The 12,835-nt window shown below is 43.4% G+C and overlaps 1 protein-coding gene across 3 annotated transcripts in view; it reads right to left on the bottom strand.

Annotated features, from left to right (window-relative positions):
- Positions 1–12,835, bottom strand: part of LEO1 (LEO1 homolog, Paf1/RNA polymerase II complex component) — a 33,422-nt gene that overhangs the window by 1,111 nt on the left and 19,476 nt on the right. For 2 of the 3 annotated variants that reach the window (XM_069459767.1, XM_069459768.1), the window contains exons 7-11: positions 12,636–12,730; positions 11,808–11,942; positions 10,518–10,653; positions 8,536–8,722; positions 6,134–6,231 (exon numbers count right to left, since the gene is read on the bottom strand). In XM_069459767.1, the coding sequence (XP_069315868.1) occupies positions 6,134–6,231; positions 8,536–8,722; positions 10,518–10,653; positions 11,808–11,942; positions 12,636–12,730 (651 nt within the window). The remainder of the gene's footprint in view (positions 1–6,133; positions 6,232–8,535; positions 8,723–10,517; positions 10,654–11,807; positions 11,943–12,635; positions 12,731–12,835) is intronic. The other variant, XM_069459769.1, reaches the window with a different exon arrangement.

Genomic DNA, 12,835 nt, shown 5'->3' with positions numbered 1-12,835 from the left:
GACACTGAATATGACACTCCAGAATGCCATTAACCAGCCTCCTCACGGCTTAAAGGCTGAAGTTGGGGAAGGCCAGGCATCCTGCTGCTGGGACCACACGATGCTTCCAGATGTAGAACAACCCGGCACGCCCACTTATTCCTGGTGGTCCCCGTGGCTGGCCCTCTGAGGGACAAGACAGCCTCTCACACTTGCTTCCTGCTTAGTATCCCACATGTGCACCCGCAGACCTGCAGTGCCGCGGGAGAGTTCACAGGGGAAAGCGAATCTACACTAAGGGATTTAGAGAAGTCCTGTTCCACTCACTCCCTGGCAGCAGCAGGAGGCACCCGAACAGCAATACTGAAAGATGGATCCTCCCCTCAAGATGTAGCAACTGCCCCTCCCTTCCTACTTCCTAGTCTGGAGCAAACCCAAAGTCTTCTCTCTCGACCCCACATCGGCAAAGGCAAAGAGCATGTTCAATCACACTGCTTGTCTTTTATTTTCAGCTGAACAATCTTATCTTAAACACTACACGCCAGCACTGTTTTCTGGTAACCTCCCAAAGTAAGCCTTAGTGTGTTTGATCTCTTCAGCTCTAAAATTCTTTAATGAGATTAAATTAGAGTGTTAAAAGGAGAACTAGCTGGACGCTTCTACAAGCTGGCATAGCCTGTCCTGAAGGCCCCTGGATAGGCCCCGCCACAGCCAGGAGGTGGCCAGGGCTCTCTCGAATGAGTCTAATCAGCACCTGTCCAAATCCACTGTCTGGGATGAGCAGCTGTGGAATCCCGCCTTGGACAGCCTGCCAGGACTGACTTCCCTGGCAGCCACACAGGAGCGCAGTAAACCGCTGCAAGCCATGTCGCTCCTCAGACTCCAGGCACGTAGGTGAGGGAATCCTTCAGGGTGACTTTGTTTTGTGAAATTACGCACGTGGATGCTGCCTTACTAAAGGTAACTGGAATCCATCCCTGTGTCATATGTAAATGCAGCAAATGACAAAATACTCTCATTGAGGCTAAAAGAAAGCTTGCTACCATGGTCATGAATGCAGGTCCCTGTAGACACAGAAACAGGCAGTCCACAAGCTATGAAGATAAGGCAGGGTGGCCAAGGGGAGAATGGAGGTTCCAGAGGGAGAGCTGGTGGAGGAAGGAGAGACACAGCGGAGGCCACTGGGCACCATATTCTAACCAACGCTTCTCAGCAGGGAACCGCTCCTGTCTAAGCAAGCTGGGGATTGGCCTTGACACCTTCCTTTTCCATTGTCTCCATCTGTTTCTTTCACCTTGGGTCTTTCCCATTTCCCAGATCCCTGAAGAACAGAACACCATCACACAGTTACTCCTCCTACGCATTTTTCTTCTATCTTTGAAGTAATTTAGGTCTCCTAAAGTTTTACTGCTTATAAAAATGAGGGAGGACAAAAAGCTCTCCTTTACATTTTCTTCCTTTTTAGTAACTTAGACCTCGCTGGAGAAGGGAAAGTAGCATTTGCTATTCAGCTACTACATGTCACTGTGTTACCCACTTTCTGTTATTTGCTGTACCCTACAAGACAGCAAGCATAAAACCCCATTGATCAGACTGTAACGGGGGGAATGGCCTGAAAAAGGGTAAAAATGTTTCTGTCTCTCTAAAATCTGCCCAACTCCTTTTGGGAATTAAAACCTGCATCCCTGCCCCAAGCCAATGGTCAGGAGGGGCAGGGGAGTGTCCTTTGTTCTTTGGAGATGGCTCTAGGGAACTGTCCTGGCGAGGTCATGGAGAATGTCCAGTCAAAGATGGGATGAACCAGAACCATCAACTATAGTTGAACAGCAATATCCTGAAGCTACAGACCTCCCCTTTAAAAGCTCTGTATTCCTGCTCAGAGGCAGGACATTGGTACTTTAAGACAGGAGTCTGCCAACCTCCTCATTTGCCAAAAAATGAATAAACTTCTTTCTCCTCAAATCACTTGTATTCCTTCTTCTGATGAGGCCTCGGGGACATGTGCTATGCTTTCAGTAAGAAGATGAGGAAACAGACTCAGAAAACTGAGAAGACTTGCCCAAGGCCACACAAGTAGGAAAGGGTAGCAGCAAAATTCAACGATCCAGTTCACTCTAATCTGGACTCGCCCTTGGCCCCACATCAAGACATGCTCTGGTGATAATGGTGGTTTTCTAGAGTGGAACTTTGGGTCTGAAAACTCCCCTATATCATAGAGGCATGCTCAGGCCAGGTGTTTGGGTGGGCTTTAGTGTGCAAAGTACGGAGAGGGACCTAGAGCAGGAACACTCCATTTCTTTCTCTCTTCCATTGTAACCTACGGGGCCAGGACTCAAACCGGGGTAGTATGAACAGGTGGTGGCAGGAGTTGGGAGGTCCAGGCAGAAGTAAACTCTCTGTTGTCAGGGAAGGAGAGGGGAGAGTACGGGAAGGCCTAAGAGAGAGTATTTGGGTGGGGAAGCTCCTGTTACAGACAGCTAGCTAGGAGGCCACTCCCAAGAGGCATTTTTAAGTGAGGCAGCTACAGGTTTGCAACTGTCCAGCCTAGAAGAAAGTTAGGATCACATTTTAAAACAAAAAAAAAAATTTTCATTTCTGAGAATACTAGGAATATACAGAAGTCCCATGGCACTTCTCAATTTTCATTCACAGCTTCTGCTTGCCAAAAAATAAACAGCATCTGCTTAGACGAAGACTCCCATTTGCCAACAGTTTAACACACTGTAAATGCATCGTTAAGATGTTACCTCATTTAATTTAAAACAAGTATGTTGCAGAATAAGGTAACAAATTTTGTCTAGTTATCTTCATAGCATGGCACTTCCAAGAATGATTGAGAAATATTAAATGTTGTGATTAGCAATAACCTAAGAATGGGATTCTGCTTCACACAAGAAGAGCTCATGGAAGCCCAAAATGATCAAAATACTTGAAAATCCTGGATAACAGAAGCATTAACATACATTTCCTACAATATGGCAGAATACTCTGAACAATCCTTCTTCTGAAAGTAACTAACAATGATGGGTAAAATATAAACAAATCAATGTGATAGCAAGAAAATAAGGTAGAGAGGCCAAAAATTAAGTGAAAGCAGGAACCCAGAGACATAAGTAGAGCACTGAAGCAAGCTTCCTCCCAGAAGACAATTACCAAACAACAGAAATATGAACTTCGGTTTTTATGCCTTGCAGGGTACAGAAAACAGGAGACAAAGATCAAGTTGAGCAGATTAATAGCAGACCCCGAAGGACTACTTTTTTAGTGTAAAAATAAACCAGAAATAAGCCCAGCCCCATTTCTCTGAGGCAGGATTCAGCAAACTTTTTAACGTAAAGGGCCATCTAATAAATATCTTAGCTTTGGGGAGCCACTCGGTTTCTGTTGCAACTACTGAACTCTGCCACTGTAGCGAGAAAACAGCCACAGATAATATATAAATGATTAAGCATGAGTGGGTTCTGATAAAACTGTATTTTAAAAATAAGGCAGCAGGCCAGATTAGGTCAGTAGAATTTAATGTGTCAGCCTCTGTTCTAAATGACTGTGAGGACAATTTCCAATCTCAAACATTGGAACTAACTGGCAAGGGATTAAAAACCAAAATAAAATTTTCCAGGAGAATTCATAACCACCAGTCAACATTCATATTTCCCAGGTAATCAAAAAAGACCTTACTCCGAGAATATAGTTCAAAGCGGTCCTAGGTATCCAGTGACCAAGGCCCCTTGGCAGAAGCAGATATAACTCATCTTGGGAGGAAACCGTCAATCTAGGCCTCAAAAATTCCCATTGATCTGAGCTCAGTAAATCAATCATCTAATCACAGAACGCATAGAAAAATAAGGCACCATGAGATAGAGCTAACAGAAATAATATGCAGTGCTATGGTCTGAGTGTTTGTGTCCCATAATTTATAAGTTGAAATCCCAACTGCCCCCCTGCCCACCCCATGATGGTATTAGGAGGCGGGGCTTCTGGGGAGGTGATTAGGTCATGAGGGCAGTGCCCTCATTAACAGGATTAGTGCCTTTATAAAAGTGGCCCCAAAGACTCCCTTTATCCCTTGTGCTGTGTGAGGACACAGCAAGAAGGTGCCATCTATGAACCAGGAAACAGGAACTAACCAGACACCAAATCTGCTAGTACCTTGATCTTGGACTTCTCAGCCAACATAACTGAGAAATAAATTTCTGTTGTTTATAAGCAACCCAGTCTATGGTACTTTGTCATAATAGTCTGAAGAGACTGAGGCAATAAAATCAGACATGTAAGGACCTCAGACATTGGAATTATCAGACATAAACCTACAATTTATGTAGGTTTAAAATACTTAAACACATAAAAGGAGAAACTGAAAATATGACTAAGCAGCAGGAGTTCTAAAATGACCAATTCAAAAAAGACATTAAACCTCTAGAGATCAGAGATAAAGTTAAAAAACACAGATTAATAACATATTAGATGCAGCTAAAAAAAAGAAGCAGTGAATTGTCTTAAACCTAGGCAGCCCTATAAGACTCCAAAGCTCCTACTCTCTAACTCTGTAATGCTGCCTTAATTTGCGTATATTTGGGAAACAAAGGTGAGACCATTACGTCACAAGCACAATCAACCTGTTCTCAGTGCAGCAGTCAGTGATCCCATTAAGAGTTAAATCATATCATCTCTCCTCTGCTTAAAACCTTCAATGGCTTCCTACAGCATTCAGAATAAAAAGCCTTACAATGACCTAGAAGGCCCTATGTGATCTGGCCCCACTATTTTCACATCTCCCCTTCACTCACAAGGCCCCAGCTTCAGCCTCCTTGCTGTGCTTCAAATATGCCAGGCATGTTCCCACCGTAGGGGCTTCATACTCGCTACTCCTTGTGTGTGAACACTCTCCAGAGAGCTGAACAGTTCTCTTTCCCACTACCTTCAGGTCAAGACCACCATTCCCAGTGAGAGCTTCCCTGAACATCACCTCTAAACGTACACCCCAACTCCCATGACACCCCAACCAAGCCCTCTATACCGCTTTCCTGCTTAATTTTCTCTTTATCACTTTTCACCATCTCCGGTAACACATACAGAATTTGCCTTATTTATTTTGTTTACTGTCTAACAACCCAAGAATGGAAATGTCACGAGGGCAGGAATTTCTGTTTTGCTCACAGGTGTATCCCAGAGTCCAGAATGTTGTTTAGCACAGTGAAGATGCTCAGTGAATATTTATCAAAAGAACGAATAGTACCTGGAGTCAATAATATATAGTATTTCATAGGTATAATTAAAACTTAAAATTTCTCAGTGCCTGTACTCATAATTTGAGAAAAGGATATGGTTAAAAATACAAGTGAAAGCCGGGCACGGTGGCTCACTCCTGTAATCCTAGTACTCTGGGAGGCCGAGATGGGTGGATCGTTTGAGCTCAGGAGTTCGAGACCAGCCTGAGCAAGAGCGAGACCCCGTCTCTACTAAAAATAGAAAGAAATTATATAAACAACTAAAAATATATAGAAAAAATTAGCCGGGCATGGTGGCACATGCCTGTAGTCCCAGCTACTCGGGAGGCTGAGGGAGGAGGATTGCTTGAGCCCAGGAGTTTGAGGTTACAGTGAGCTAGGCTGATGCCACGGCACTCTAGCCCGGGCAACAGAGTGAGACTCTGTCTCAAAATAAAGAAAGAAAAAAAATAGGCATTCCCACCAAAAGAATGAATTCCGTAATTAAAAAAAGAATACCAAGTATGAAAAAATCATTCAGTGCGGCGGTAGATCACAGATACACTCTCTGATCTATCACAGTGAATGATTTGTTCAGTAGATTTGTATGAGCCTTGATGTCTCAGGGCTGCACTTTCTCTCACAGGCCTTTCCATCTACCTGGCGTGACCTACCAGAGACAGTTGGCCCTAGAAGCTTCTGCTCATTGTTGAACACCCAGCAGAGGTCTCCTCCTCCGTGCAGCTAGCTTTCCAAGACCCACCGGGGCACAGGCATCAGACCCTCCTCTGGGCCACTCCTACTCTTATTACTGCATTTATCTCACTGAATTTACTGACGTGTGGAGACATCTGTCTGTACTCCTGCTCTGCGAGCTCCTCTTCATTCCCAGGAGTTGGCTCCTGGGTCCAGCGTAAACCCCTGGAATTGAATACATTTGGTCTCACCTCATCACTGGTGAGTTTCTTTGCTTTGAGTAATCTTTGAGCCTTATCTTCTTCTGATCCCTCATCACTGTCTGAAGAATAGATTCTGGCTCGTTCCTCTGAAATAAAAGGAATTAGATTGTGAGTGACTTTCAAAGACAGTTATGTATTCATTCTTGGATTTTTCTTCTGATAAATACCTTTAGTTCCCTCTGTACATTTTTTCCTAGAGGAACCAAATAATTTTAAATTTTTTTATTTAAACATAAATGTAAAATTTAGATAAAGCAGACTGTCAAAATACAAAAGTCTGACCACTTTTAAAGATCAAAAAGTCTATCACTTGAAGTTTCCAAAAAAAAACCAAAAATGTTTGTGTGCAAAGGGACTAAAGAGATTGATACTCTCTACTCTTCTAAAGTCAACTATTAAAGCCTGAGTCATTCTGTCATCAGGTAAATTAACTCCAAAGTAAGCTCTGTAGATAAAGGCAAGGAGGTGGTTTCCTGGTCTTATAAAGACATTTGTTGCCAGGTGGCCCTTTCAAAGGGACACAGAGAGGACCACCAAGCTGCTCTGCTGCCCAATCCCTGGTGAGCCCTGGATGGCATAACAGCAGCTGACGTCAAACCAAGCCCTTCCCCTCAGAGCCCAGAGGCCTCTCCACCCCACTCCCTGCCTACGTGACTTCTGGACAGAATGAGCGTTACTGAACTCATGTGTTAGATTTTTAATCTCTGGTGAATTGAATATTATATACCTCTCTCCCTTGTTTATTTCCACAATTGATCTTTTTCTGTGGGAAATTAGCATCAACAAAAAAGAAAAGGTCCCTGTGCTACAGTTTTAAAATAAATAATAGGTAGGTAAGGTATAACAGGTCGCCAGACCAAATGCACTTACTGCAAGAAAAGGAGAGAGCTTCATAGGATGGTCAGAGAAAGAGACATTTGGGTGTTTATAAAATGTATCACTCAACAGGGACAAAACCAGGATACATGGTCAACCTGGGTATACTTTACATTGTACAGGGATTCCTAAAGCTCTATCCAAGCAAAGCAAGGGAGTATTAGAGCCTCATTTTACAGACAAGGCACGTGATATTTAGAGATGGGAAGTCTCTTGCCCAAAGCTTACAAGTGGTATAACAGTTTAGGAGTAGCACTTATTTAGTACATGTTACATGCCAGGCTCTAGATTATATCAACCTTCAAAACAACTTTATGTTGTACATACTATTATTAATAGGTTGGTTTTTTTCCCATAGGTAACAGAAGGGAGGTTTTGTAACTTTTCAAAAGTCATACAATTAAAAAGTGGCAGGGCTGAGCTTAGAGCAGGCAGGGTCAGGAGGCCAGCCCATCTTCTGGTTTGCTTTTCAGCACATCCTCTTGCTACTGGCTGTGGGGGAAGCTCTGGATGAGAACCAGGTGGCGGCAGCGTCACGGCTGAGACACACAACTTGGAAGTCAGACAACTTTGGTTCAAGAAATGGTCACTTACAACTACGTGTCTTTGGGCAATTACTCAACCTCTCAAAGTCTCCATTTCCTCAATAAGAATAAGGAAATACTGGCAACTAGGTCATAATGTTGTTATGAGGATCCAATAGGATGCGCATCACATGTTGGGTGTTTGCCTGGGATTCAGTATGTACAGAAAAAATGTAACCATTATAAATCACTGATACTTGTGAAAGGAGGGAATATGCCAAGGAGAACTTAGAGAAAGGCAGAGGAGGAAGAAAGAAAGAAAACGTCATGCATTCTGTGAATAATTTAATTTCTTAATCCTAATTAGTAATAAAAATTAAGCAAAGTTCCAACATAAGTGGCAAACTTTCAAATCAGAAAGCAGAAGCTCAAGGGGTGAAACTGAAAGCGGGAACGACAGCATCACTACCTTTCAAGCTCACCTGAAAGAACTAGGCCTTGGCCGGGCGCGGTGGCTCACGCCTGTAATCCTAGCACTCTGGGAGGCCGAGGCGGGTGGATCGCTCAAGGTCAGGAGTTCGAGACCAGCCTGAGCAAGAGCGAGACCCCGTCTCTACTATAAATAGAAAGAAATTATCTGGCCAACTAAAATATATATAGAAAAAATTAGCCAGGCATGGTGGCGCATGCCTATAGTCCCAGCTACCTGGGAGGCTGAGGCAGTAGGATCACTTAAGCCCAGGAGTTTGAGGTTGCTGTGAGCTAGGCTGATGCCATGGCACTCACTCTAGCCCGGGCAACAAAGCGAGACTCTGTCTCAAAAAAAAAAAAAAAAAAAAAAAAAAAAGAACTAGGCCTTGAAACGGATCACTCATTAACATTGGTGGTTCTTTAAAAATAAAATGTCCCGTGACATGTTGTTCAGATCATGTCCGAGGCAAAGATAAAGTCCAGAACCCTGAAATGATGTAATTTCTGCACCAGACTCACCTCGAATGCCCCCTTTGTATCGGTTTTTAATGGCAGCCAAGCTGATGGACTCCTCGCCCTCCTCCTCCTCATCGTATCGGTCGGGTTCTAGGTAGCTGGCACTTAGCCCCCGCTGGTGCTGTTTCTCTCTCATTCGGCGCTGCTGAGATTCTCTACGTATGGAAGCCCTCAAACGTTCTTCTTCTTTCTGTAAAGAAAGGAATAAATTATTCAACTTAAAAAAAGATCTACTTTCATGCCCACTTGAACCCACTTTTACTATAGAGAACATGTTAATGCCCAGTCCCGGACAACACAACAGCTATCCCTTGTGTCCACTTTCACCTGCTACCACACACGTGAAGTGAAAGGCAGAAGGGGTCCCTCACGCTAGCCTGATCAGAATTGGCACAGGCATGCCCTCGGCAGCTGCACCATCCTCTGTGCTCCCCCTCAGAGCCCAGGGCGAAGCAACTGACCTCAAAAACCCCATCCATGCCCAGTGGATACCTGAATTGACTCCCTGGGGCAGCAGAGGCTGTTTCTGTTCATCCCTGAGCCAGACACCTGACCTGCCCAGCTTCCAACAAACTCCCATGGCTCTCAGAGCTTCTGGTCTCAGCCTCTCGACCCAGAGAGCTCCCCCAGCTCCTGATGACAGCATAGGAAGGGTCCCAGAGGCAAAAGCTAGAGCCGTCATTTCCTTGCAGCTGCCTGCTGCCATTCTGCACCTTGATGTTCACACAGGATTTGGCGGGGGTGGGGGAGGGTGGTCAGGGAAATACAGGCATTTCTTTGAAGGTCGTCTTCATTTGATTGCTCTGTATTATCATACACAACTCCAATTCTGTTGCTAAAAATTCACACAAAATATTGTTTCATTAAACAGCACATGGCCATACTGAGGTTAGAGTAAAAGTCATTGATAGTCAGTGATACAGGGACTAAGAACAAACTAGCTGCCTCTTTGTCTGCATTTCCACAGAAGCTGGGGATGTGGAGGAGGACATGGGGGGCACTCTCATAGTGGTCCAGAGGGCTCTTCCAGTAGTGCAGAGACTGGACCCTGCAGCTTCCTCCAGCTCCCCTGGCATGCACAGAAAAGGCAGGGAGATAGAGCAAGAAGCCAGGCTCCAAAGCCAATGCCCCTGCACACCACTGGGTCAGGTACTACTGTCAGCCCTGGTTTAGTTAACCTGCCTCCATGGACAAAATACAGTATGCAGAAAAAAGCAGGGGCTCAGGGCCAAACCTTCAGCAGAGCCTGACAATGAGATTAGTAAAAAAGGCCCTCAGGCAACTGGACTGTCTCAGCCTCACCATGCCCTGATGCACTAAGGAATGTAACCACATGGGGCAGGCTGGGCAACGGCCAAGATTGAATGGGGATGGAAAGGAGAAATGCGATGCCTGAACCATCGCATTCGGCTTCTCAAATCAAGCGCTGCACTAGAGGCCAATGGCCAATACAAGCACACACTCCATCATTTAAGTACAATGTCCCAGAATTAAATTTGTGCCTAATTGACAGTCGTATCAAATCTGAAAATCTACCTGATAGAATGTTATAAATTGACCTTAAAAAGCCCACAACCTATTCTTACTCTTTGCCAGCTTTTGCTCTAGGCACTCTCTAAGTCAGACTCCTGATGTATTCTCTATTTTAGACACTCTCCAGCATTTCTACTGACTTTTGTCATGGATTCTAAACCAGACACAGATGATTTAATCATCTTTGAAATATGTGAAAGTTGTTCTTTCAATCACCAGTTTGTTGCTGAACGCTCAGGACCTGGTGGGAGAGAACCTGAGCCCTGTATCTGTTTGACGACCGTCAACAGGTCATCCATTTTTTGGCAAATGCTTAGGAAATTAATCCAGCTCCCTATTCCCCTTATCTGCAAGGGGAGCAGGTGGGCCAATAAGAGATGATGAACAAACGTTTTGGGAAATGCTGTTCGTAATATACCAAAGAATCCCGGGATAGAGCTTAGCAAACATACCTTAATCATTTCTGTGCGTTGGCATTCAGGATCACGACCAGCCATGGGTAAGATTCTAATCTTCTGTGTCTTAGAACATCTATCTGCAAGTGACAGAGTCATCTTTCTATGTGTGGCACTGTCTGTAGAGTGAGGTCTGCCAGGAAATAAACAAAAAATGTCTCACTGTTTACCACATGCATTTGTGAGCCAGTCATATCCACATCATAAAAATGAGAGGCCAGTGATCATTTCCTATCCACTAGAAAAAATAGGCTGGGACGCGCAACTGAATACATTAGGTGGCGGATTGTGAGCTTTCTGTATTCTGTGGCTCACTGAGACATCCTTATCTCACAAATAAAGTGAAAAAAAGAAGGCTGGAGTAAAAAAGGCTTGTATAGCATGATCATCATCTTCTAGAACAATAAATGAATAGGCTCAAGCAGAATTAAATGAATTCTATGTGCCAGGCACTATGCTTTGTGTTTTACATGTTATTTGACTTAGCTATCACAACTACCCTACGAGATAATTATTACATTTTATAGATTAGGAAACTGAGGCAAAGAGAGGTTGAGAAAGTTGCACAAGGTCACATAAGTGGAAATGGAATTCAAATACAGGTCTAGCTGATTGCAAAGCCTACACTTTGACCTTTACAACTCTTAAAAAGCTAAATCATCCCAACATTATTGTGTTCCCTCTAAAGATAAGCGTTACCCAAGGATGATGATCTGCTTAGAATCAAAAAAAGAGAAACATGAACACAGTGTAGTACCTACACAGTCTAGAGAAGGGAAATGTACTTGCCAGGTGACCTGAGTATTCCAGTCTGCTCGGGGGACACATCCCTGCAGTGGTATTGGATACAGCACCCTAGGGCAATGACCCCTAGTCTTCACATCCACCAACTCACTGCCTTTCCTCTGACTGCATGCACAACCACCTCTAGTTATCAATTAGTCTCCCAGATCAATTTTACTAAAAAGAAAGGACACACTGACTAGCAGACACAAGTATTTTAGGATTCTTACAGTTATAATTGATAATCACTAAAATTAATAAATTGACATTCCGGTTTACATAATAGTTTCTTATAAGTCTGGTTAGTGTGATCTGGTTCCCCAAGAAACAGCAACTTTTAGTGTACTTGACAAAACAGCCTTTGAACTTTCAGAACTGAGAACCAGATCTTGGTCCGTGGCGAATTATACTGTGGGGTTACATCAATAAGGGGTCAGGCATTATAGAAACATCTGTGTTTTGCTCCTTTATCATAACAAATAGTATACTGATGAGAATAGTTACCTGAAGGTGAGTTTTGTTTTAAAGACGGCTTGTCCCTGTAGACCAGTACCTTGTCTTATAAAAAGATGATTGTGGTCACCCTGCAGTGGGGCTTTGTACACATCAAACACTTCATTGCCTAAATGCAAGGACATGCTGGAAACAAGAAACACTTCATATGTTATAATCATAAAGCTTTTACTCTACCATTTTATTTCATTAAAAAGTGGTTCAACTGCTGCTTTCTCTATTGACATAGAATCCAGAAAGAAAGAAAACAATAAAGTCACAGTGAGAAAACTGACTACATAGAAGTAACACATGCTGTGATGTTCCCAGGGAAAGACAATTTTTCTAAAATGTCAACTTGTAAGCAGTGTGCAATGGGGGGAAGGGATATTCCTAACTTTTCCAATCTAATGTGCTGTAGCCAAAGAACATGATCACATTTTTGGCCTACTTTTAACATTTCCCACCAGCCTGTATGACCTCCAACTACCTATTTGTTTCTCTCAGATTTCCTACGCAGTCTCAGGGATTAAAGTAATGGAAATTCTAGCCAGGCATGGTGGTGCATGCCTATAGTCCCAGCTACTTGGGTGGCTAAGATGGGATGATCATGTGAGCCTAGGAGTTTGAGGCTGCAGTGACCTATGACCGCATCACCGCACCCCAGCCTGGGTGACACAGCAAGACCCTGTTTCTAAAAATAAAATAAAATAAAAGTTAAAAATAAAGCAATGGAAATTCTTTAATAAAAGGTAGCCCCAAAATAAGGTCCTATTCCAAAACTTGACCCTTTGTAGCCCATTTGGGTATTTCAATACTCTCGAGGCATTTTGTGCTCACCTTCCATCTGACCACTTGACTATTCGAGCATTGCTTTCTTTAATTTCATTTCCTTCTTCATCCCGACGTATCCTCCATCGTATAGTATTTTCTACCTGTTTTAAAACACAAATTAGAAAATTATAATTCAACTGACTCTATGCTTGTTTTCTCCTCAGGAGACACATAATCATAGAATAAGCATACACAGGTAGTGACAG

Source organism: Eulemur rufifrons, chromosome 2, assembly GCF_041146395.1.
Source record: "Eulemur rufifrons isolate Redbay chromosome 2, OSU_ERuf_1, whole genome shotgun sequence".
Lineage (NCBI taxonomy): Eukaryota > Metazoa > Chordata > Mammalia > Primates > Lemuridae > Eulemur > Eulemur rufifrons.
The sequence above is the reverse complement of the archived record's forward strand: the minus strand, read 5'-3'. Positions and strand labels throughout refer to the sequence as shown.